Source organism: Apodemus sylvaticus, chromosome 14 (assembly GCF_947179515.1).
Source record: "Apodemus sylvaticus chromosome 14, mApoSyl1.1, whole genome shotgun sequence".
NCBI lineage: Eukaryota > Metazoa > Chordata > Mammalia > Rodentia > Muridae > Apodemus > Apodemus sylvaticus.
In genome coordinates, this window is record NC_067485.1 from 13,117,314 (window position 1) to 13,143,407 (window position 26,094).

At 51.8% G+C, this 26,094-nt stretch overlaps 1 protein-coding gene across 3 annotated transcripts in view; it reads right to left on the reverse strand.

Moving 5' to 3' along the window:
* Window positions 1-967: 967 nt before the first annotated feature.
* Window positions 968-26,094, reverse strand: part of Cplx2 (complexin 2) — a 72,898-nt gene continuing 47,771 nt past the window's right edge. For 2 of the 3 annotated variants that reach the window (XM_052157073.1, XM_052157071.1), the window contains exons 3-5: window positions 5,933-6,051; window positions 5,653-5,828; window positions 968-5,145 (exon numbers count right to left, since the gene is read on the reverse strand). In XM_052157073.1, coding sequence (XP_052013033.1) covers window positions 4,948-5,145; window positions 5,653-5,828; window positions 5,933-5,963 — 405 coding nt within the window. In that variant the 5' untranslated portion in view covers window positions 5,964-6,051 and the 3' untranslated portion in view covers window positions 968-4,947. Of the gene's footprint in view, window positions 5,146-5,652; window positions 5,829-5,932; window positions 6,052-20,362; window positions 20,464-26,094 lie in introns of those variants that run through there. The other variant, XM_052157074.1, reaches the window with a different exon arrangement.

Below are 26,094 nucleotides of genomic sequence, written 5' to 3' on the forward strand. Positions count from 1 at the left end.
TGTGGTTCTGATTTAGCAGGTTGGAATCACAGGAGTCAATCACACAGGGCCATTTTGACCATCTGGATGCTGTCTCCCAACCCTGGGGTAGATACTAGGCTGTAGGCAGTCTGAAAGTGCTGGGCAGGGAGTGACATATTCATTTATGAATTTTAGACAGACCTTCTAGCTGGGGCTGGGGTGGCAGGAAAAGGAGGGGGGTGGGGAGGTAAAGCAGTCTGTTAGGAAAGACCCATGCATTACAACAGGAAGTATGTGCTGAGAAGCCAGGAGAAATGGGGCCTCACTTTGTTTGGGCTGGGTAAGTGGTCTGACCAGAGGCCCAGAAGTGAAAGGGGTCTTTCCCTGAGCCCTCAACGAGGTGTGTCTGTGTCCAAGAGGATTGCTGAGTGCTGTCCATTCTCTGTGCCCTCAGCCTCAGTGTGTGGGGCGTGGCCCTCCCCCTCCCCCCTCTGAGACTGACACATTGAAAGGAAGCTGAGCAACAGGGACACAGCACAGCTGTGGGAAAGAGGTTCCCCTACACGAGCAGGATGGTCCATCTCAGTGGGACTTCCCACCCCCATCCTGGGCCAGCAGGAGCACCTCGGGTCTCTCTCCCTGGGGACTGGAGTAGGGGACAGTTGCTGGGAGGCAAACCCTTAGACCTTGGAGATGCCATCCATGGATAGACATTTGCCCATCTATTGTGTTCATGGTGTTCGTAGGATGCCACACCCCAAGGAGTGGGGAGGGGCAGTCTGAACAAACCCCCTCTGGATTATGGACTTGGCCTCGGGAATACATGGGTCCTGGAACTTGGGCCAACCCTAAATCTGGCCTCCATTAACTTCTGAGGTCCCACAATGTCCTGGCTAGAAGCTGGGGGTATGTCCGAGGGTGTTTAGGGTATCTCGAGCCCTTGGTATTGGTTGTCTCTCATTGCCGGCAGTGCTAACAGACAGAAGAAGGCAGACAGAAGGACAGCTGCTGTACAAGGTCTTTTTCTTTGTCGTCATGGTTGGTTTTGTACATCATCTTAGCATTTGCATCATACAAAGTGGGGAGCACGGCCATGGCTTTTGGTCAGGTTCAAGGGAGTGGGGGGGGCTTGGCCCTCCCCTCCCCCAGAGACTGACACATTGAAAGGAAGCAGAGCAACAAGGACACAGCACAGTTGTGGGAAAGAGGTTCCCCTACGCAAGCAGGATGGTCCATCTCACCTGGGCTCAGTGGGACTTCCCACCCTATCCTGGGGCCAGCAGGAGCACCTCGGGTCTCTCTCCCTGGGGACTGGAGCAGGGGACAGTTGCCGGGAGGCAAACCCTTAGACCTTGGAGATACCGTCCATGGGAGCCAGTCTGGTCCCCAGGCCTCCCAGTGAGGTTGAGGGCTGGCCAAACTGTAGGAAGATGGAGGGGAGCTGTGGGTGGGCAACCCTGATAGCTTCAGAGCGGGCACTCTCTGGGCTGGAAACCCCTGCCCAACTTCCCCTAGCCACAAGCCGTGAGGATGGCTGGTTTGCTCACCAGCTGTGCCATGGGTGAGGGGTCTCTGGACTTCTGTCTCTTTCCTGCTCTCTCATTTACCTGGGATGGCCGTGGAGTGCTTACTTCCACGGATGGAAGCTCTGTGAAGCTTCGCCACCAAGGTCTCACTTTCTGGTACTTTGGAGCTGAAATGGAGCTTTTCCAAAGAGTGCACATGCCTGTCAGTGATGCCATCTTTCATGCTCTGTGTGTGTGTGTATATATGTGTGTTACGTATGTCTGTGTGTGTATGCATATGTATGTGTGTATATGTATTTGTATGTATGTGTATATGTGTGTATGTGTGCATATGTGAGTGTATGTGTGTATGTGTATGTGCATATGTATGTGTGCATATGTGAATGTGTGTATATGTATGTTAGTATATGTGTGTGCATATATATGTGTGTGCATGTGTATGTGTATATGTATGTGAGTGTATGTATGTGTGTGTGCATATGTATGCATATGTATGTATGTGTGTATGTTAGTATATGTGTATGCACATATGTATGTGCATGTGTATATGTATATGAGTGTATATGTGTATGTGTGTGGCCTCTTTTCAGCATGCTATTTGCACACTGCATTTCTGCATGATCTATTCATTTGCCCATTCTGAGGACCACACACACCTCCTGCTCTAGGCACATCGAGTGACCGGACATCCTTTCCAATGCTCAAGCACCCAAGTTCTGTTCTCCCATGAATGTGTGGTACACAGCATCATTCCAGGGTTGCCCATTGTTTTCTCCATGTAGTCCAGGCTATATCAGAAATATCAATCATTACATCTCCCTGGGCTTTATGTGGGTGGAACAAGCTATGTACCAAGTAGAAATTCTCTTGCCTCCACCTTCAAAATCTGCTGCCTGGGGAGAGAAAGGAGACATAAATCTAGACTAAGCCAGTCCAGTCTGAGGGGCACTGGGTGGGGCTCAGAGGAGCCATGGAAATCACCGAGGACTTCAGTGGAAGGGTCTGGAGCCTCTCGGGCCCCTGTGGGCTCTTACATGGCTGGGGTCCTCACTTGTTTGCAACTATCTTGGTCTCTGCTCCCCATCTCTGTTCTGAGGTCTAAGGGTCCCTGTCCAGGGTTAGGCCTTTCTTAACACTGGTGTCCTTCCCCCGCCTTCAGGTGTGTGTGTGTGTGTGTGTATGTGTGTGTGGGGTCACACTCAGGTTCTAGGGAGGCCTGGGGCTCCTGGACTGGTCCCTGCCTGTCTCTGGCCCAGGACCCCGAGGCTCTTAAGAATGACCATCCTGCCCAGGATACAAAACAGAAACAAGCAGACAATAGGGGTGCAAGATGGCTCCCCACCACAGACAGACACAAACACTGGCCCCCTGCGGGGTGACACAGGGGTCCGAGAGGGTGGGGTGGGGAAGGTAAGTCCCGGGAGCTGGGGCTGCAGAGGCCCCGCTCCTTAGAGAACGGAGAGACCAGGGGACTTTTCTGGTTCCCTACACATATGGATTGTTTAGTCTCCTCTTTAAAGTATTGCGGTCTAACTGATATGGCTTTAACTATTGGAAACGGACAGGGAAGACGTCTGTCTTCTCTGAAATAAAAGCGTAAGTCCACTAAAATGGAAAACCTGCAGATTGGGGCCAGTGGGGCAGGGGCTTCAGGGGTGGGCAAGTCGCCCCTTCCCGGGCCCCTGCTTTTGGGATAGGCCCTTGTAGGGGCCTGGCATGGCTTCCTGGGGTACTGCCCGGGTCTGTCCCAGTAGCATTCTGAGGACCTCAGGTAGAAACCCCCAAGGGTGGGAGGACTCTAGGCCAAGGTAAGGTTTCCTGTCAGATGTGGCTGTCTGTGACTAACAGTCTCAGGGTTGGGAGGAAGCATCGTACTCTGGTTCCTGCTTTCCAAGCAAGAGCTTGTACCTATGCATATGACTGCCTGCTTTAGACCCACACACATGAACTCCAGTCTTAGCCTGCATGACAGCTCTCTCAAACACACATGTCTGCAGCTAACATAAAACCTGTCGCTCCTGACACACATGCCATTTTGAAAGTACATGCATATACAAGCTAACACATGCAGTCTTTAAACACACGAGATGGCTAGCACAGACCGAGAATATAACCGAAACTCGGCACGCTACATCCCACAGAACACACACACACACGAGGTACATTGGATAAGCAGCCTGTAACACGGGGCTAACACATACACATGCTCTCTCAAGACGCACCGCACCTAGATGTAAGATGGATCTGCCACACAGTGTCGAGTGTGGGAGGACTCACACGCTCATCCCTTCTTTGTCCCTCCCCCTCTGTGCCTCCATTTCCACACAAGTCACAGAGCAGGAAGCCTTGACCCTGTGGTACGTGGGAACACATCCCAGTCCTATCCATCCCGGAGGAGAGCTGACTCTTGGCCAGTGGGATGAAGGGACAGTTTTTTTGTCAGGTGGCAATTGGCTTCTCCCCACGTTTGGGGCTTTGGCCAAGAAGGGTCCTCCTGGGGACAATGGGGACTTGGAAGCACATGGACAGGACATGGAGGGGAAGAAGGGTGGACAGGAATGGGGGCAGTTTGGCTGTGCCAACGAGGAGCCTCATGGCACAGACCATCACTGCCCGATGGCTCCGAGTATTTTCTGGGGGCCTGGGCAGCCCCTTGGCAAGGCAAACTGGGGCCTAGCCTGGCAGTGGGGTCCCAGGACCTAAGTCAGATGAGAGAGAAATAAGGGGTTGCCCTGCCCTGGGCTCCTCCACAGATGTGCTAAAGTCCAAAGAGGATCCATTTGGAGGGAGCAGCGTGGCAGGAGCCATGCTTCCTCAGGTCGGGTTGGGGAGAGGTGTGCTCCTGGCCAGTGGCACCAGGAAGAGGAAAGAGGACAGCCCAAGCCTCCTGCCCAGATTCTAACCTGGCCAGACCCAGCTAGAGCCTCTCAGAGCTAGGCTCTCCAGGACAGGCTTACTCCGAATAGCCTTCCCAGAGCCAGACCACTCAGTGCCTCTGCCCTGACCTGGACTCCTGCTAGGGGTTCAGAGGCCAAAGGTCAGCATGCTGGGCAGGGCTGGAATGTGTCGTTACTTTGGCTGGCTGGGGACAGTGGTCCTCCTGGCAGTGGGGAGCATGAAGGAATGTATGGGGGGAGTGTTACCACACTAACATAGACATGGGCCTCTTCTGGAGGGACCCCCAGCGCCTTTGGCTCTGGGTTCAATGCCCCCTGCTGGAGTAAAGCTGTCTTCTTGTTTCAAGCGACTTGGGAGTGAAACGGAACTAGAAACCCTGGGAGAAAGGACCTGTAAAGGGTTGCAGGGGAGGAGTCCCTGACTAGGGAAAGGGGGCAGAGGCCGACTGAGGTTTTCCCCTTTGGAACTGAGACTTAACTGAATAAAAAGAAAAGAAAGACTAAGAACACAAAAAAGAAAAAAAAGAAAAAACCATAACGTAGAAGGGACCGGAGGAGGACGGTTACTTCTTGAACATGTCCTGCAGCGGCCCCGGCAGGTATTTGAGCACTGTGTCCAGGATGCTCTCCTCCTCCTCCTCCTCCTCGTCCCCACAGCCTGCGGGGATGGCCTTCTTGGGTCGGGTCAGGCTTCCCTCGCAGGGCTGCTCCAGGGCTGCCTTCTCCTCTGCCTCTTTCTCTTCTTTCTTCTTCAGCCCATACTGGGGAGAAGAGGGGCAGAGAGGGGCATGATGTCAGTCAGGGAGAAGAGAAGGTTGGCTATGTGTCTCATCAATGCCTTTAAGCCCCCCGGGAAAGCTGCCTTCCCTGGAGAACTGAGCCTAGTTCTTAGCTGGTGACTGATATAAAAGGTCACTGCGACGACACGGTTTCTTGAAAATGCGCACTTACCAATAATACCCCTTTATCCGCTTGAAATCCTCAAAGTTCTGAATGTTGAATGTCTTTCTACGTCCTGAGGCACATTTCTGTGACATGGGTGGCTGGCTGATGGAAGGCTACCTGTGCTTTGCAGTGTGGTGCTACTAGATACTAAATGAAACGGCATAGGATGGTGCGCCGGAGCGAGTGCTGCATTTTCTATGTGCTTAGTTAACATATAATCGAGAGCATGTTCCAACGACACTGGTTTTCCTAATGAGAGTGAGGCTCAGAGATGAGTTCTGGGGCTCAGGGGGCTCAGAGGTGGGGCTTGCAGGGGTGCTGACCTTGTCTCGGATCTGCTGCCGGACCTTCTCACGTTCCGCTTCCATGCGGGCGTGTTTGGCCTTGCGCTCTTCCTCCTGCTGTCTGAGGGCCTCCTGCCTCTCCTCCTCCTTCTTCTGTGCGTCTGGGTCCTTCTCCTCCTCTCCTCCCAGCATCTTCCCCATATCCTTGGTGGCCCCTACAGGGATGTGGAGTTGTCGGGGAGGAAGAGGGCGTGGTCAGTTGTGCAGGGAAGGTGGGTGGGTCGAGGGTGCATAGGGAGAGGTAAGGGGGCGGGCTCACCTCCGAGGGCTTGCTTCATGACGAAGTCCATCCTGCAGGCTTTGGTTAGTGTTCCCTAGCCCGTGGCCGAATTCGCATTCAGCACTTCTGGCTAGTCTGCCTTTGGGAAATGAACCCACCTGCAAAAGGGGAGGGAGGGTCAGAGGGAAAGATCTCTTCCGGGGTAGCCTTATTCTTGATCTGACAAGGGATCACCAATTGAGAGTAAGACTCAATACCTCCATAGGAAGAAAGAGGAGAGGGGTCTATTGGGACTGTACTATGGGCCAGGCGTGAATCGGCAGTTAAACAGCTTTTGTACCTATTCTGTATTATGCTTTAAAGAGGATTTATTTATTTATTTATTTTTTACGTGTTTGGCCTGCATGCCAATGCGCACCAGGTGCATGCAGTGCCTGTGCAAGCCAGCAGGGGGCGCCAGATCTCCTGGAACTGGAGTTACAGATGGCTGTGAGCTACCATGTGGGCCCTGGGAGTAGAACATGGGTCCCCAGCAAAAGCAGTATACACTTTCAGCCCTGAGCATTTCTCCAGCCTCCGTTCCTGTTTTATAACCTTCATTTTGAACACTTTTTTTTCTAATTTGATTAAAGCAAGGAGGGTAGACACGAAACTGGATTTGGGAAGAGTTGAGTTTTAATGTCCCCTCACTTACTATCTGACACATGACCGTCAGCAAGTGACACCCCTTCCTTATGTTCTCCGTATCTCCGTTCCTGAAACAGAAGTGGCAGGGCCAGGGCTACTGTGAGAGCAGAGAGGAGCCAGGCTGGGCCATTGGTTTAACTCGCCAAGCAAATGAGCATGCCTTGTGGCCCTCAAAAAATCAGGGGTGCATGAAACAAAAGCTATAACTAGCTTGAATAGGACTCTAGCCAGACTTTGGGAACTAATTAGACAAACAGAAAATAACTTGTTTTTCACTGTGGTGTGTGTGTAAGTTTTGTGCTTGATAGCTTAACGTTGATTTTTTTTTTTTTTTTTTTGAGTTCTGCGTGAGGGCACCGGGGATACTGTCACCTTGGCGCTCATGGCCTTCAGAGGGAGGTCCTTGGAGGTGGTGTTTTGCTAATCTTAGTTCCATAGCCTCCTCCCTAAATTACTAGTTTTCCGTTTTTATTATATTTTTTATTGTTTCTCTTTTCCTCAGAAGATTTTCTCCAAATAAAGTCATAATTGGAATGCAGTGTGGAGAAGATGAGCGAGTCGGGGCTAGTGATGGCGGTGGAGGGCCTGCAGACGGGAGCACTCTCGCGGGTGGCGCCCCGCCTCTGAGAATAGGCCCCAAAGCTTTAATTTAGAGTCTCCTTTCTTAATTGTTGAGTTGTACTGACTCCTTAAGAATGTCTTTAAATGTTTTTAACTTACGCATATGTTTTTTAAAGTCTGTGTACCACAGGCGAGGTGCCCAGAACAGTGTGTCAAAGCCCTGGCAGGGTTACACATTGTTGTAAGCCATCATGTGGTTGCTGGGAATTGAACCTGGGTCCTCAAGAGCAGCTCTTAGCCCCTGAGCTATCTCTCCTGCCCCTGAGTTATACTGGGGCCGCTGCATATGTGGCTGCATCTATAACTGTCCGGAATTTGATGTGGGGCAGAGGTTAACTGGGTCTAGGGCTTCCCCTGCTCCAGGGTTTTTATCTCACACAGACTTAACGTCTCTATTACTTTCTAGGAAGAAAAAAGAACTCTGGAAAAAGGATGACAGAGAATTCTGCTGGGTTGGTTACTGCAGCCAAGTTGAGGTCAAAGTCACAGGCTATTCGATGATGGATTCTCTCTGTTTCTTTCAAAATGAGAAATCATTAGCAGACCGAGTTTCTCATAATGAGGGATCCAAGAATGTACCTACAGAGTTAGACCACTTCCTGGGATCTTTTTGGCATAGAAAAATCATAATGTACTAGATTAAAAAGTTCCCAAGGGCTTTGGCTTCAGACTGGTTAAAGACTCCAGACTGGGTCTGAGTCTCTGGGAACATTTCAGTTTGTTCCAAACAGGGCAGTGCTAAGGTGATATTTGTACCAATATTTGAAGGAAAAAATGATGCAGGTCAAGTGTCTGGAGGCGTTGGAGAAACTTACACAAAAGGCAGCTGACGTGGACTACATATTTACGAGACCCCATTAAGCCCCAAAGGAACACAGGCTTTTCAGCAAGGAAAGAAAACCCACCCTGACCCAGAAATCTGAGTCTGAAGGTCGCTCAGCTCTGTGTGATGGTTCCCATTGATTTCAGACCTCGGGAGAAGACTTAATTTCTAAGAACAGGAAATGAACAGTGAGCAAACGAAGGCTTTCAGGAACTCTCGAGTTCCTGCGTGCTGTTTACACAGAGCTCAGAGAATTACCAGGTGGTGGTGGAAGGTGTAGCCTGTTGTCTAATTTGAGACGATTCCAGCTGGAAAGCAGGACACCTGAGCTGGAGCTCGGCCGGCCCTGGCTTGCAGCGTAACTCAGGCATGCCTCTCCTGGGACCAGATGCTCTCCCATACCCCTCACACGCTTCCCCAGTGCCTCTGCAGAAGCCTCCATGACCTAGGCACCTTACCCTCAACCCCTCCCTTCTTTGTCCTGAAACCCAGTTCTCTCCTCAGCTCAAATCTCCTCTCTCCCTCCCACTTCCCCCTTCCTCCTTAAGTAATTCTGAGGCGGCTACTTGGGTCTTCTCCAAAGTCCTGTTGTCTAACCTTAGTGCGGCCCTCTTAGCTGTGAGGCCGGCTCTGTGCTCATCTGCGTGAGAGAGTCCTGAGCCACTTCTGAGGCCTAAGGTCTGCTTTTCATTCTTACTTCCTCTTCTCCTTCTTCTTCTAGTTTTAACTTTAAAATTTTTTAAAATTATTCTCTCCTATATTACATCCTAGCAGCAGTTTCCCCTCCCTCCTCTCCTCCTGGTCCTCCCCCTCCTCTATCCCCCACATCTGCTCTTTCTCCATTTCTCTTTAGAAAAGGGCAGGCCTCCCAGGGTTATCAACCAAACACGGCATATCATGTCGCAGTAACACGAGGCACATCCCATATTAAGGCTGGACGAGGCAACCCAGGAGGAGGAAAAGGGTCCCCAAAGCAGGCAAGAGTCAGAGACAAACCCCACTCCCACTGTGAAAGTCCCACAAGAGCACAAACAACAACTCAGCCATAGCATAGGTGCAGACGCCCTGATCGGCGGTCGGGTCAGTGTCCATGGCCCCTATGTGCTCTGCTAGTTGATTCTGTGGGCCAGGCTCCTACTGTCCTTCCTCCCCCTCTTCTGCAGGGTTCCCTAAGCCCCACCTCTTAACAGGGGACTTCCCTCAGGGTCGGGCTCGCTCTTGAAGGGGCCCATCCTTCCAATGAAGCAGCTCTTTGGAACTGGGTCTTCTCTATAAAAGGAGGGCTACACGGCCCGTTTGAAGGTTAGACATCATCTGTGGGATGTGTTTGTCACGTGGCAGGTGCTCAGCAAATGGAAGCCATCATTGACGAGATTAATGAAAGCTACTGCCCACACCTGCACCCTCCCTTCTCCTAGCTCCAGGGAACTCCCGCCTCCTAGATGAAGTGGATCGAGATCTTTCTCTCTGTGCCCCTTTCTCCATCGACCCCTCCCCACACCTCCCTTACATCTTTACTGCCCTTTCTCAGTCTCTTGGGTCTCCCTTCCCCAAGCCTTTCCTTGAACTACGGCTTTCTTTGACTCTCTGCCCTGGAGTCTCCCCCTTAATGCAGTTCCCTTACTGCTCCTGCAGCCTGCTGTCTTAGCATACAGTCCAGGAGCCACTGTCACCAGCATGACTAGGAGACCCATGCCTGACCAGGAGTGTCCACAGCCCTCCTCTCCATTTCTCCTTTCGTAGCGTTTGATGCTGGTCATTACCCCTCCCCCAGTTTCAGCCGTCTCAGATCTGAATTCCAGGACACAGCACCCTTGTGCTTTCCTGGGTCTCCTCAAACAGGTCTTTTGTCCTCTTCCTGGCCGGTTTCTTCTCTAGGCAAACTCTCCTTCTCTTTCCTCTGTTCCTCCCTTAGAAACCTCCCATCTGTGCCTACTGATTTAGGAGCCTTAGTTAGCCACACATATGCACGGCGGTGGCTTTCTCTCCAAAGCCTGCACGTTTTTTTATCCTCCGCTTTATGCCGTTTCCAATTCAGTCTCGGAAGATCGCGCCCGTCCTTACAGGGCTCCCATCTTGTCGTCCAGCATGCTTTGCTACAATTGCCTCAACCGAAACCTCCAGTCACTACACACACACTCACCCACTCACACACCCTGCACTCCTGAGTACCTACTGTCTACCAGGCGTCGGGGAGGAGAACAGGGGCTTTCTCCAACACTGGTCCTCCCAGCTGTCAGTTAACTAGGGAGGGAGTTAACCGCACAGCAGAGCTCACAAGGATTCGGTGGGCATGACTGGGACAGCGGGAGGGCGCAGTGAAGACTTCCAGTCACTGCTTACCTGCCACCTCCTCCTACTGCAGCCTTGGTTCACGGCTCTGTCTCTTCTCCAGCTCTGACCTGTCTTCCACATAACCCTCAGATTAATCTTCCTCAAAGGCAGGTTTGCTCATACAAACTTACGACCCTGCAACTGGCTTCCCATGGCCTTGTCAAACCTACCACAGTCTGTGGTAACCTTCAAACCTTGCAGTCTGGAACCGGATAGCTTTCTTTCCTTCCCATGTCTTAACCAGCACCCCCTGCCCCAAATGTCATTTCCACGTCCACCCGAGACAGGGTGATTTGGGCATACTATCCCCACACCTCAGGACTGTTTAACCTCATCCCTGCTGGCTCAGATCTTGGCACCAATACTTATTAAATGATCTTGAGTACTTGACTTAATGTTTTCCCATGTGTAAAATGGAGACAGCCGATGCCGAGTGCCAGGCCTGCTGTGAGCACCAAGATTATGCAAACCAAGTCTCTAAGCCAGTGAGTGTCCTTGTCGTCATAGGCAGCCACAACCGCGGCAGCATCAATTCTAAGACCCTTTGCCTACAGTGCTTCCCTCCGTGCAGATCCCGGTTCTCCTTGACACGATAGGATGAGTTCTTGCTTTTGTGAGATCTAAGGCAGTTTCTATTCATGCTCTGGCTGTCTGAGTACCTTTCCTTTGTGACCGCGGGAGCCTCTCTGTTGCCTGTTTTACCCATTTCGCCGATCTGGAGGATATCTGCCTCAGAGTGTTTGCTTAGTGGAATTTAATGTTGTGTACATGGGCTCATAGCATGAGCCTGCATGTCTGATTCTAAACCTCTTAGACACGTGTGTGTGTGTGTGTGTGTGTGTGTGCGCGCGCCCGTGTGTGCGCTTGTGCGCTTGTGGGATTACCAGTGGGACTACCAGAGAGAGGGCCTGCGGATGTGTGCAGTTGAGGATTTGGACCTCACCGCCAGGAGGCGCTCCTCAGCGGTGCTGCGGAAGCTGCCGTCTGTCTCCGCGCGGGAAGGGAGCTGGTGGGGGTGGAGGCTGCTGCTGCTGCTGCTGCTGGTAGGGTGTTGGACTAGGGGAAAGGGGGAGGGGTGTAGGTAGGCAGATGCAAATGTTTCCGTGCTACCAGTCACGGGGGACCCAGGGCAAGCCCTCACCTTCCCTCCAGACCCCACACCCCCGCACCCCTGCTGTCAGTCCCAGCCAAAGGCAGCCAAGGCTCCGGTTCCGTCGAGTCCCAGGAACCGGCCCCTCCTTCTGACAAGCACACAGGAGCACCTGCAGTGTTTGTCTTTGCGGCTGTTTTTCTATGATTCAAGTACGGGCTACAATCACAACTCAATTCAACACTCCGTTGTTGTTGTTGTTTTTTGTTTTTTGTTTTTGTTTTTTTTTTTTTTTTAGGGACTCCACGCTAATGGCGGTGGCCAAGACTGAGGACATTTCCCCTACTTCTCCATCCCACGCTCCTAGCAGCAAGACGTCTTGGAGGTGGCGGGAGGGGGGGAAGGGGTTGGGGGGGGACGGCGAGATCGGGCCAGAGTAAAAGGATCACTCGTCTGGGTCACGAAAGTGCGGGGGTTTTCTCGACAGAAGAGAGGGCAGCTTCCAGCCTCCGCTCCCGGGCCCTCATGGAGACCAGCACTTGCAACAGCTCTGCTCCGGGGCTCTCAGTTGGTCAGTGCGTGATCCCCTTCCCCCAACACACGCCTCTCAATACTGAACCCTAGCCTGCTCTTAAACTTTGCCAGGGAGGGGACGGTCTGAGTCTGGGGAACAGCCTGTGAGCCCCGCGCAGGCTCGCGCTACTCCAACAGCGCTCCTGCGGGAAGAGGACAAATAGCCCCCTGCCCCCCACCGACGTGGCCTCTCCTCTCCCCCACCCCCCGCCTCTGCCACCTTCGGGTTCCCTTGGGAACCGAACTCTACCTCTCGGGGTGACTCTCTGTTCCTGTAGCAGAGGGTCCGGGAGGGTTTCAGGGGTAGCCACACCCCAAGTAGGCAAGGACCATGTCCCCCACCCTAGTCCTGTGGGCTCGAAGTTGTTCTCCCGGTTCACACTTGAGTCTCCGCACTCGGGGCCGTCCGAGCTCCCCAAACCCCACTGTCCCCCTGCTCCGGGTGCGCATCTGCCTACATCTGCCTGCCCCCGAGGCTGCAGCACCAGCCGTCCCCCTGGCCTCCGCGCGGAGCTGTCCCTTCAGCACCACACCGAGCGGGCAGGGGCCGCAGTCCCCAGTGCAGCGCCCCGCGGTCTTGGGGAGCCCCTCAAAGCCGCACTGCCCGGCTTCCCCGCTGTTCCGGAGCCAGAGCGTCCCCCCCCCAGTGCCCCCAGCCCGGCTCCACCTCCCCGGCCCACGGCCAGCACCGACCTGGTGGTCTCAGCAACCGTCTAAGCCACTGCGGGGCTCCGGCTGACTCCAGCAGGCGGTGCCGTGTGCTCAGCCAGCTCGCGCCGCTGCCTGGTGTAACTCCGCCAGGCGAGCTGGGGCCGAGGCTGCTGCCGCGGGCGGGCGGATGCCGAAGGCGCCCTCCAATCACGCCCCTCAGCCAGGCCCTGACGCCGTACAGCTTCTCTTCCAGAAGGGAAATTCAAAACCTCTCTCTCTCTCTCTCTCTCTCTCTCTCTCTCTCTCTCTCTCTCTCTCTCTTCCCTCCCTCTCTCCCTCCCTTTCCCTCCCTCTCCCTCCTGCCGCCCTCCCCTTTCTCCCCTCTCTTTCCCGTTCCCCCTCTTCATTCTCCTTTCCCTCTCACTGTCTCCTCCCCCTCATTCTCCCCTCTTCCGTTTCTCCTTTCCACTCTTTTATTCTCCCTGCATTAAGCTCTACCGATCTGCCTGATCTGCCTTCGGCTTCTTCCCAACTCCTCTGTGTCCAAGCTCCGAGAACCACAAGCTCTCGGGTGTGGAGGGGCTATGGGGCCAGGAGTGGAAGAAAGGATTTTAAAGGCAGAAACCAAAGGAGTTCCCTCTTCAGTAAAGTTCTTTTTGGTTACTCCAGGCACACTAGGATAGGCATAGTCCTGTTGGGGTGCCCACTTCCCTAAAGGAGCCCCAGTTTCAATCACCCTCTCTCTGTGCCAGCTGAATCTTGCCTGTGAGCAGCTTCTGGACTAGGCAATCCTCTATCACATCGGTTCTGCAGTTTATTACTGTAGTGTCCAGCTACGCACTCGCTCCAAAACCACTGGTGTGGGATGAGTGGCTCTCTGCTCTGGACCCAGAAGCCAAAGACTGATGCAAAATTGCAAGGGGAACCCTACCTAGGTAGGCTACTCCTTGTTCTCTATAGATCTGTTACCCTCTGAAGAAGGCATAGTTCTCTGGTTATGCTATTCTAGAAGGCACTGCTAAGCCCAGGGAAGATAAGGGAGTCCAATGGTGGGGGAGGGGGGCGTACTCCTCACTCAGCCTCTCCTCCCCTCCTATTCCTCTTCCCTCCTGATGAGCCTCTCCTTGCTGCCTGCAGTCCATTGGCTCCCCAGCCCTCCCTTCCATCTATCCAGAGGTGTAGGAAAATGGCTGCAGGGGGAGGGCCTTGCACCTGGCCTTTAGAAGCTGAGCAGGAGTTCATGCATCCCTCAAAGCTATGTCAGAGTGGAGATGATTCTGCTTCTGGGATGAGAGGGAAGGCTTCTCTCCCAGGAGCGAGAGCTGCGGAAGGGCAGGATCCGGGGAGAGGAAGGAGGGGGTTCACAGTAGATGCCTCAAGGCGGGGGAGCCTTACAAGTCTGTAGACATTGGTGTGTGCACCCTGCTCCCTGCAGATCAGAGCTTTGTACGATATCAGGGCCCCTCTATTTAGGAGAGTTGGGGCATCAGCAAGCTCATTATTTCCCTGTCATTTCCTATGGTGACCTAAAGAGTGTGTGTGTGTGTGTGTGTGACACACTCTTGTTTCATTAGAGCGACTTAGACTGGCCACTAATGCTGGAGGGGAGTTCCAAGCCAAGAGATCTGACATTTCAAGACCTGCAATCTTCCCCTTCTCTCTCCTTCTCTTTTCTACACGTTCTTCAGCAGCATGCCCTGTGAATGGGGCCCGTGCCAGCTGTCCTCTGGTTACAGCTGGGGCTTTGCCTTCGACATGGGCATTGATCAAGCTAGGATCAAAATCCAACTTACGCTTCAGACCGAGCTCAGTCCTGGGTGCTGCGTTTTAAGATGGGCTTGTGTAAGCAGCGGGATCGATCCAGCTCTGGAGAAGAGTCTGGGCTGGGGCTAGTGAGGTTGAAGGGTCTGAGAGTGGCTTCCTACCCTCAGGGCAGAACTGAGGGGGCATTAGTCCTGGAAGGGCTGATGAGTCTTGGTTAATTGAAATTGACTCCGTTTAGTAGTTGGCAAAGTAGATGCTAAGGGTCTGAGTGGATAAAATAACCAGTGTGGGGGGGGGACCAGAGCTGCAGGGGTCTCTCTATGCCCCCCCCTACACCGCCATTGCTGGAGATGGCCTTAGGACAGTGGGTGAAGAGAGGTAGTCTGTAGCTCTAAGAGGAAGATCCAGATCTCAATTGGTGCTCTCCAGCCCTGCCTGTCCCAGCTCAAGGCCACTAGCTAAAGCTGGCTAAGAGGACCATCCAGGTGGCAGTCACATTTGAATCTGAGCCTTTTGTGAACCTCTTTTTTTTTTTTAAATCCTCATTATTTGACATGAACTGAGCCTAGTCGCAGAAATCTTACTGATGAACAGAAATTCAGCTTGGTCAAGTTTTGAGCCTTTGTCCTGTCGATCAAATAAAGATAACTCATAGTGGAACTATTTCTAACAGCCAAACAGAGGTGGGGAGAGGAGTCCTTTCTGCCTGGAAATGATTCCCAAATTCTGTTATTATTTAAGAAAAGTAGCTGACTGTTCCAAATATCCTCTAATGATGACAATGACACTAACCTCAGCAATGAACTACGCTCCCCAAGGGCCTGAGGTGCCAACTTTGGGACTTTTTATATAAATCAACTTTTTCATTTAATTTCTACAAACCGTCATTTTCAAGATCCAGACATTGAAGCCCAGAAGGAGAAAATGAGTCTTGAACAGAGCCAGGATTCCAGCTGATAGGGCACCGGGACTCATGGGCCCAGGATTCCAGCTGATAGGGCACCGGGACTCATGGGCCCAGGATTCCAGCTGATAGGGCGCTGGGATTCATGGGCCCAGGATTCCAGCTGATAGGGCACTGGGACTCATGGGCCCAGGATTCCAGCTGATAGGGCACCGGGACTCATGGGCCCAGGATTCCAGCTGATAGGGCGCTGGGATTCATGGGCCCAGGATTCCAGCTGATAGGGCACTGGGACTCATGGGCCCTTTAGCACTCTGGGCTGCTTTTCTTCTGTCACAGTCCAACCTTCTGTAACCTATGCAAGTGGAACGTTTGATATATCTATATATCTATATCTATATATAGTGTGTATGTGTGTGCATGTTTTATGGTATTTATAGTCATTCCTGTTTGGTTTCTAACACACACACATGCATGTAAGCTTGCATGCACATAGACGCACATACGCACACCATATATTTACACTCAGATCAGGGCGCTTGTGTCATGCAGACTGCGGTATTTCTTCCCCCTCCTGCCTCTCTAATCCAGCTTGCTCGCTGTAAGCGAGCGTGGGCACGGGAGGTGCAAGCAGGCAGCCTCTGGTCTTCACAGAGCGTTAAAGCAGGGAGAGGGAGGCAGGTTTGGAAAGACTGACGAAATGGTGTGTAGCTCTGCCTTGGATGTTCACTAGGAAGCCAATTAGGAAAGCCAGTGCTAGGACTTCCACAGCACCGAGGGACAGTGCGTGAGGAATGACAGCTGTCATAGGCTGCATGCCAGTGAGAACGGCTTCCAGAGAGCGTCTGTCCAAAGGTCAGCTGTCCCCGCCACACCACCCCCAGCCCCCCAGCCTCTGTCACCTCCCTCACCCAGGAGAGCACTCTGGATGCCATGGGGGGAAAAAGGAAGTGACAGATCTGGTCTGACTGGAGCTTGGCTGGCTGCTTCATACCTCAGCTGGTATGGACTGGGTTCAGGGAGCCCTGAGCTGCCCACGTCCTGTGGTTCTAGCTGGAGCCTGGGGGGGCAGCATTGGCCTTGGTTTGGGAGGGTGGCCTGGTGCCGGAAGAAGAAAGAACAGTGAGGAACAGAGAAAGGTTCCATGTCCTATTGCTTCTCTGGTGACTATCTTCCTTCTCATCACCAACAAATGCTGGGGCATGGTGTGAGTTTCCTGGTCTACCTTTGTCAACACAAAGGAATGACACAGTGTGAAGGCAAACTTGTCACTGTGCAATGGTGTACCTGTGCATGTGGCCAGTGTGTGTGTGTGGGGGGGGGATGGGGTGGTGGTGGAGGACAGCATCCATAGAGGATGCGGGTGCCATTGCTGCTGTATGGTATGCGACCCTGGGTCTGCTGTCTCCGACTCTCATTGTTTGCTGCTGAGTCCTTCCTGTCAAGAGCCAATGTGCCAGTACACAGCTAGCTTCATTTCACAACAGGATATGTCATTCGTGGTACTATGGAGGCCCTGCTGTAAGGCGAGGGCACACACACACATGTACAGCTGTGTGTGTACCAAATGGCTGCATACCATGGGGCCAGATTCACATGGATTGTGCTGGATTAGAGGTTCTAGGGTTGTGCTGCTGTTTCTGGTTACTAATGTTGCTATCAACTTTGAGGCGACCCAAGTGTTAGGATGGTGGCCCTGGGTAGCTGTCAGCAGGTGTGAGACATGAGCCACAACGGGTGGGCATGCGCACACAAAACGGGCGACACACAACGGGCGAGCACACATGCCATTGTGTAGGGCAGCAGAAACATGCAGATGTGTCTGCCCATGAGCGGCAGACATTTGTAAAGGCTGTAAGTCAGCACTCGAGCTCCTGCCCATTTGGGAAGGCGAAAGACTCCTCTTAGAACCCTGTAGTTTTCCAGAAAGTTCCAAGATTTCACATCTGCTCCCTGACTCACTGGTAACACATGAGTGTGTCTGTGGAAATTCTCTAGGGATCCGTTCTTGTCCCCAGAGCCTCATCTCCAGTTTGGCTCCCCACTAGCATCCGCCCACCAGTCCCTCGTGGGTCCTGCATGCCCTTTATCCGTGCCCATCTCCCCATCCAGGTGCCCATTAGCATGTCAAAGCAGCCCGTTCCAGCCCACACGCTGTACTCTGGGGCATCCCTACAGAGTCGCTCCCTCTCATCTGGAGCTTTCCAGAAACCTGGCATTTTCCTGTCTGTTTTCCAGTCTGCAGTACCTCACCATTCACCAAGAGGAGATTGTTTGGATGTGATCCCCCCTTCTCGCCTTGGGTTCTTTTTCAAGTGTCCTGCTGTGACTTCACCAAGAGGAGGTTGTTTAGATGTGATCCCCCTTTCTCTTGTCTCAGGTTCTTTTTCAAGTGTCCTGCTGTGACTTCTGCCCCCTTACATCTACCCCCGAGCCCTTCCAATTCTTCTGGACATGGTCAGATGTCCCTGACCTCTGATGACCTCAGATGACCACGGTCTTTCAGACCCTAATTTCCAAGATCTGACTTGAGCTTTGCTTTTGCACAGTGGGTGCAGTATTGAATTCTGTTACCCAGGCCTTTGGAGGAGCCCTTTCTCAATGGTCCTCATACCTTGTAGACTCTTGGTCTCCTGCAAAAAAACCTGCTCCAAGACAGTTCTTATACCATAGAAGCTTGCCTTGCTGCATGGAAATAGCATACGAAGGCAGAAGTCCAAGTGAGAACCTCATTTTAAATATCAGGATTCTAGGGCTCTCTTAGACACTACATGGCAAAGGGTCCCACTCTTATTCACAAGAGATGGAGCGGGGGCTGTGTTTTTAAACACTCTACAGATGTGCAGGCCTTATTCCGCACGAAGCAAAGCCGTCTCTGGCATGAGAGTCCAGGGATGGCATTTGCCTATAGAATCTGAGAATGCTGTGGTTTATGTGTGGTGGGGGGTGGAGGCTTGGGGGGGTGGGAGGAAGAATCATGGAGTCACAGATTGTTTTGGGATTAACAGAGGGTACACACACACCCAACTTCACCATCTTCAATTCTACAAATCTGTGTCACGAGCTTGGAGTTGGAAGGTTCTCTGTCTGGTCTGGGAAGAACGTTGCTTTCCAGGCTCCTTGGTCTGTTTGCTATGGAACGTTTCTCCCCATCCCTTGAAGGACTGTTGTCACATGTCACTTACATATGTGAGGACCCACAAACTCCCTGCTGGTGCCAAGGTAACTGGCAGGGCTTAGTGCACAGAGTGGTGAGCAGAAAATGATGCCTGTGTCCAGTTAGGACCAGCCGTGCACTGGCCCTGAGACAGATCTTGCTTGTTGATAAAGGACCGGCGAGGACATTATTGCTGTTTTATTAAAGTAAGAGATATCGAGGAACTCGGACAGATGGTAATAAGCTCCCGGGCCTCTCTGGTCAGGAGATGAGAGAACGTATTAAAGAGCCTAAGAATGTTTGTTGAGGTTGAGGGTGGGAGGAGTCTGTGTGTTTAGGAGACAGGGAGGGCAGGAGGCCCTGCAAAAGGCACCCAAAGTTAAAAGCACGCAGTGGTGGGACACTAGCCCAGTGTGCACACTGCCCTGGCTTCAATCCGGAGAACCACACATAAAGGGCAAAAGCATCAATGATGAAACTGGAAGTTTTCTGTACTCGTACACTTGGGAAAAATGGGGCCAAAGTCACACAGCAAATTCATGAACCTTCTAATTCCTGGGTAACTGTTCCTTTGTAGGTGTAAGTCAGCAGCACCCGGCCACACCTTTCCTTAAAGGCTCCCTTCCTACTAGGTGTTATTTTAGGGACATTACAGGTGCCAGTTCTTTAAGCCACACAACTGACCTTTGGGGTAGTTGTTCTTCATGCATGCGTTCATTTATCAGGACGGACGGAGAACTGTGGTACCCTCCATAGCTCCATACGTCCTGAGTTGCTCCCCACCCCCTGCTTCACACCAAGAGATACACACATGCTCTGATTCACACTTTTAAGGTCCTGTTGGCTCCCATACTCTATGATGTGTGGGTGGGGGAGGTACTCACAAACAGTCCATGCTATTATAACATGTGAAGGGCTGTCCTAGTGAAGAGGGAGGTGGGGGGGGGGGGAGAAGGAACAGCACACAGCTTGCCAGCCAGATGGAAGTGAACGCTCCGAGCAGGGAAGAGATGCGGGCTCTGTCGCTCCTGACTTCAAAGGCTCTAGGGTATCTGAATAATCTCAGATGCTTCTCCCAAGAGGAGACAACATGGTTCTGCCATGGAGAGGTGTGGATGGAGTCTCGCTCGCCCTCTGGCCTTCCTGTCTGTGTGATAAGTATTCTCCTTAGTAACAACGGGAAAGCCATCTCCACCTCCCAGCATAGTCAGAAGGCTTGGATGGGGCTCTGCTTTGAAAAAATGACAGTTTAATCCCGGAGAGCATCAGCCTCTTTCAGTTCTCTGGCAACACATGGGGCTCTGTTCTGGAGTTTGGGACAGTGTGGCCATTGGATACAGCCTTCTCTTATGACCTCCGTGGCTGGGAATTCTGCCTTTAAACACCCTAGAGTTTACAGAATGCTAAGGTAAGTATGGTGACCCTTCTCCTGCTCCTTCTCTTTTGCTGGCTTCTTTTCCAAACACAGGAGACTGAGGCAAAGCACTCCCTAGGGGGAGCTGCCCGAAGGAAATCCAGTAGGGCTCAGACATCAGGCTCAACCACACACACACACACACACACACACACACACACACACACACACAGAGAGAGAGAGAGAGAGAGAGAGAGAGAGAGAGAGAGAGAGAGAGAGAAATGGCTGTTTCTGTTTCTTCTCAACCTCCAGTTGTTTCTCTCTGATGAGAAAACAAAATAAAACCAACAGCCCCTTTTATTCGGCAAGTGGAAAGTCTTCGGAAGATGTAGCCAGAAAAAAAGCTCAAAGATACTCCAGCAGAGGGGATTCTGGAAGCAGGCGTCTCTTTAGGATAGGAGATCCCCACATGTTCCTTAGCGCTCCACTTCATTACTTTAAATGCCATTACCTGCCCTCTGTTTTCAGGTAGCAACATTCAGGCTGACACAGCTAAGAAACATCCACATCCGCTAAGAAACATCCGCGTCCACATCTGAGGTATCCGCGTCTGCACAATCAGTATGTGATTAGAGCTGGCTGTATCTGTAGAGAGGAGACACGTAGTTTTCTGGAAGGCCAGGCTGAGCGTATAGCTGCAGCACAACTGTTTCTAGAATTTGGGTGACTCTACAAGGACATTCTGGATATTCATGGGCCGTTCCTCATAGGGGCTGGTTTGAAGTTGGTCAAGAGATGGGAGCTGTAGGTCAAGGCTCTAGAACTATGCCTTGAGGCTTAAATGATTCCCCACCCCTCCAAGTAGGCTTCTGCTTACCCCCAACTCAGCCTTAACCTCCTGCCTGCTAATTTTCTTCCTAATTGGCTTCCAGATCTGTGGGAGATGATGCTTGCAGAATATGCATCTGATGGCGCCCCTTAAAGCACATGGTGGTCACAGCTTCTTTTACCACCCGGCACCCACTCCTTCCTCATGTGCCATCAGCTCTGCAGAAGCCATCTGTGTAGTGGTCCCTCAGTATCCAAGGGCGAATTGCATCCAGGACCCCCGTGGATACCAACATTCCTGGAAGCTCCGGTTGCTTCTATAAAACAGTGTCATATTCATATAACCTGCCACGTGCTTTGCAACCCAGATGACCACGTGTGTTGGTTTGTTGGCTTAGGCTGTGCAATCCAGATGAAACATGGAGGCCCTCCATATCTCCTTGGGCTCAACTGAGCTGTAATCCAAAGTCTTTGGAAAATATTTCCTGTGCTGAAGATATATGGCCTTTTACAGTACACCTTAAGCAATACAGGACAATGGATTTCATATGGCATTTATACCATCTTAGGCATCGTAAATAATCTGGAGATGTTTTCTGGTTTTGTTTGTGTACTGACTGGTTTTGTGTGTCAACTTGACACAAGTTGGAGTTATCACAGAGAAAGGAGCTTCAGGTGAGGAAATGCCTCCATGACATACAGCTATAAGGGGGAAGCAAGCCAGTAAGCAACATCCCTCCATGGCCTCTGCGTCAGCTCCTGCTTCCTGACCTGCTTGAATTCCAGTCCTGACTTCCTTTGGTGATGAACAGCAATGTGGAAGTGTAAGCCGAATAAACCCTTTCCTCCCCAACTTGCTTCTTGGTCCTGATGCTTTGTGCGGGAATACAAACCCTGACTAAGACAGGTTGTTTTAAAGACAGGGTCTTAAGTAGCCCAGGATGGCCTAGAACTGCCTATGTAGTCAAAGATGACCTAGAATTCTGTTTCCCTGCCTCCTCTTCAGGAGTGCTGAGTACCTCCATCTGTGCTTAGCTTGCAGATGATCCACATCTGTGGTCCCCTTGTCTTTGAGGTATCCTGGAACCAGTCACCTGTGCACCGAGGGGTGACTTCATGAGCATGTGCTAAAGACCAGAGTCTTTTCTGGGTATGGGGAACACCTGGTGAAGCACATAGCGATTTCTGCCTTGTTAGTAGAAGAATTTGGCATAGAGTCAGGGTGATTCCCGAAGGAGATAGGGCTATGGTGGGCTGAGACAAGAGGCAGCTGCCTGTTTCATTTCTTTGGGCACAGAGTCATGTCAGGGCAGGGCTCCAGGAAGAGTTTTCCTGGAAGATGAATAGGGATTATCCCCCAAACACCCAGCAGTGGCCCACAGCCCTTCTGTGACGTCACCAGGACTCTTCCAGAACTCTCTGTTGGTGATTTAGTCTCCATTTTTTCAGACTACATCTCCTCTTGGGGTGGGGGTGGGGTCACGGTCTTTTGTGTGCGGTTCACCTCTTCTGATGTCCTCTGATTCCCCAGTGCTGACCATTCCTGCTTCAGCCCAGTGGTGGGACAGCCTGCTGCCCCGGGTGACTTTGATCAAGACTCCCCGTCTTGGTTTTTCAGTCTTTACTCTCCCACCCCCTCCACAGGCCTGCTGTCAGCCCTTTGATCAGCTCTGTGACTTTCCATTGTGCCCTCCTGGCTCCTCTCACTCCGGTGCTTAGAAGACGCCTCTGACTCATTCTTGTCTGCAGCACGGGGTCCAAGCCCAGGAGCCCTGGGAAGACTTAGACCTCTCCCTCTCCTGTGCTCTGTGGCCCTGCTCCTAAACACTACTTTCTAGGATGTTTGTCTCCTTTCTTAACTTGTCCATCCTCTTGTTTGTTCTGTGGGATGTAAGAAGCCGGGACACAGAATGTGTCTTCTTCATGTGCAAGTCTTCAGTGTGAAACCCAAGCCTCTCTTTTGCCTGAGGGTCAGTGGCTGATTCCAGGATGTATAGAGCACAGGAGTAGTTAATGCCACTCCCTTGGGATCACAATGGCTTCCTGGAGTCTGTGACATTTCCATCTCAGGGATGGGACTTGTAGACCCAGGCTCTGGTTGAAAAAAAAGTTTTGGGACCCTGTTGTAATCCTACACTGGCCCAGCTGGAAGCCACACACACAGTCTCTCTGGACTCCTTCCGTACTTGAGCCCACAGTACATGTTCTGTCCTTGGGATGTTAGGGGTGTCATTTGCTGTGGGGAAAATACAGTTTTAACCTGACCATCTAGAGTCTATTGGGAATACCTCACTATGATCTGGGTGGAGCTGATGTCATGTTTCACATCTGTGGGTAGGCATCCGACACAGAATCAGCTTAATCAGAGCATTAGATGCCTACTGGCCTCAGGGACCACCCCTGCATGGCAAGTGGCACTAAGCCGATTAAGAATCAGCTTCCGGTGTTGGCTGTGGGGTTGACAGTCCTGAGGCTCTAGGTACTTCTGCCAACTTTCAGAAGAGTCCACCCGAGGGCAATGGTGACACAGAGAATCCCAGAGCTTTGAGAATGGCAAAGGCAGGTCCCTGATGACACTGTGAGGACCACATCCCTTCTGCCTCCTCTGCTCCTATGGTCAGGGATGACAACCACTAAATACTACTTTTCTCCTTACACTTTAGTATTGTGGCAGTTTGTGACCACTGGAGACCTTCTAGGCTCTACCTTTGGGTTGTGCATTCTCTTCTTCAGAATGGGCTGCTGTGTAATACATTCACACTTGAAGGAGGAGCCAGGCACAAGCCAGTAGGTGACCTACTATAACATGGTCCTACACTCGTGGGACTCAAGGTCAGGAAGGGGCTTGCAATGTGAGATCCAAGGCAAAGCTGTGTCAACTCTGTCTCCACAGATCCCATCTCCTATGGCCATATCTGACTGAATACACTGAATGCACTGAAAACAGTCACAGAGTTTTGTCTGTGGTCCGCCCACCTCCCTCATCCACAGTGGATTCAATCAGCTTCATTGAGTGGGTGCCCTTGCTTCTAGAGACTGAGTTGAGTTTGTCAATCAGAGCTAAAATTTTGCCCCCTGATAGCAGTGTGGAGGAAGGGGCTTACAGAAGGAAGCAGGAATTTTCCTCACAGCATTCCCCAGGGGTGTTGATGCTTTCTCAGATCTGGGATCACTTCAGCTCCCAACTCTATCCCAGGGAGACGGCTCTTCAAGCATCATGCAGAAACTTTGACCTCCATTTGTATTTGGTGTATTTGACAGAATTCTTATTCTTGGCTATATAGTCTTTTCCAAGGTAACGATTAGAATATTTTTGGATTGTGCCGTCTCGAGGCCTCTCTGCCCCAGGTGGTTCTAAGGTTTTAAGAATCTTTCTCCAGAGGTGTGGTCTGCTTTCCTCTGATCTCCGAGTCAGCACTCCTGGCTTGCTGCGTTGTTTCTTTCCCATTGTGGTCAGATATTCAAGGCAGCAGGTGGGGAAAAGGGGGGCTCAGGGGACTCAAGGTGGTCCCAGTGGCTCAGGAAGCCGCTGTCTTAGTATGTGACTTTCAAGGGCATTGTGGTAGGAGGGAGTCATGATGTCACCAAGGTTTCCACGTCAAGTAATAACTTGCAGGCCACCTCCTGTGTGTCCTTCTGAGTCCTCTTCCTCACATTGATTTGGGCCAAGGAGGCTGGCCCACCCTGTGTGTGGGTTTTGTCAGGAGGCAAGGAAGAGCGTGAGGTTACAGTGTCCCTTGGCTGAAATTCACAAAGCCTGCTGAGTGGTTGTTCTTTGTACAAGCGAGTCTGCCATGAATACATGGCTGAATTAGCGTGTCCTCAGTTCCAAATTCTCTGATTTCATTGATCTGGTCAGTTTCTTTAGCACATGGCTGTTTGTTTGGAGATCCAAAGGCTTCCACTGAGATCCTACACTGACTCTATCACTTCTGGGGAAACCAAGGCCCACAGCTGTTGGGGGGTCGTATTCCAGCCTCACTGACACGAAGAGTACAACCCAACTCCCCTCCCTTCCCCTACACCCCCCTCCCCTCCCCTCGGCTGGGCTCTGGGAGGAGCAGGTCTGACATCGGCACCATATCCTTTCTCTGGAACTGTTGTCTCCTTTTGTAAATATGGAACCGGAGGACCCGGCGTCTCCCCATCGCTGCTCACCTCAGGGCATCCCCGCTCCTGCATGCAGCAGCAGCCCACACAGCATCCTGTAAATAACTGCATGTTCCCAACACCTCTCCCTCTTCTCCTTGGAAACCTGTTCTGTCTTTGGACTTGGGTTGTCAGATTTGCCTGCTCCGTTCTGTGCAGAGCCTGGCAGTAGGCAGCAGCTCTGGCTGCATCACCAGGCTTAGAGCTGGGAACTAGCAGCTGGCTGACCCTTGTCACGGCACTATTTCTCTCTGAGCCTCAGTTTCCCAGTTTAAAAGGCAGGAACATAATAGCTAACGTCTCGGGTGAAGATCCAATGAGGACGGTCATACTCAGTGCTTGGCTGAGTGTGAGGTACATAGTAGGTATCACTGAAAACAAGTTTCAGATATACTGTGCAACCGTGTGGGATAGATGCTACAGCTAGGCCTGTTTTTCAGATGCAGAAAAAGGTAGAGAGAGGGCAGGAAACAGGCCAAGGGTACACTGCTAGAAGGCACGAGAAAGATCTGCATTGAGGCCTTCTGTCCTTTTCAGTGGAGATGGGTTCTCTCCGTGGTTGTGCACAAGATGTCCCGAGAGACTGCCCAGGACAGCCTATATTGCCTTGTCTCTGTGGCTGAACTATGGTTTGAGACTGCTTTGCCAAAGTTCCTGAAAAAGAAACATAATCCCCCATTGCAGCCGTGTTTGGGAGGCTCTCAAGTCGTGGGTGGAGCCCTAGAGCTGGGTGGATGCCTTCCTTCTGTGAGAGAGTCCTGTCTCTGTCAGGACTGATTAGTCATCATGGGACAACATTGTTCCACAGTGTTTAGTCATTCCCATGGGCTCACTCGCCCTTACACCCTCGGTTTAGAGTGGAAGTGGCCCAAGGCTGTCACCACAAACAGCAGGTCCTAGTACCATCCTAGGTTGTCTCCTCCAGAGCAACCCTCCTTATTTACAAAATATTCGCTCATCTGACAGAAACAATGGGCTGAGGTAAATGCTGCGCACTGTGTGTCTCATTTGACCCTGAAGAGTTTCTTCCCTCTAGCACCTTAACTTTGCTTTGGGAAGCTGTCTCCACCCCTCATTCCCTCATGCTGTCTAGACAGGGTTGAATCCCTCTCCCCTTAAGTTCTAGACATTGCCACGGAACCCAGGCATTTAACTTCAATTAGATTTAGGACTGGGCACGTGACTGAGGGGCCAGTGAGGCTTGGTCCTCAGCCTTGCTCAGGAATATTGGAAACGTTCTCTTACTTGGTGTTGCTGAGCCAGGAG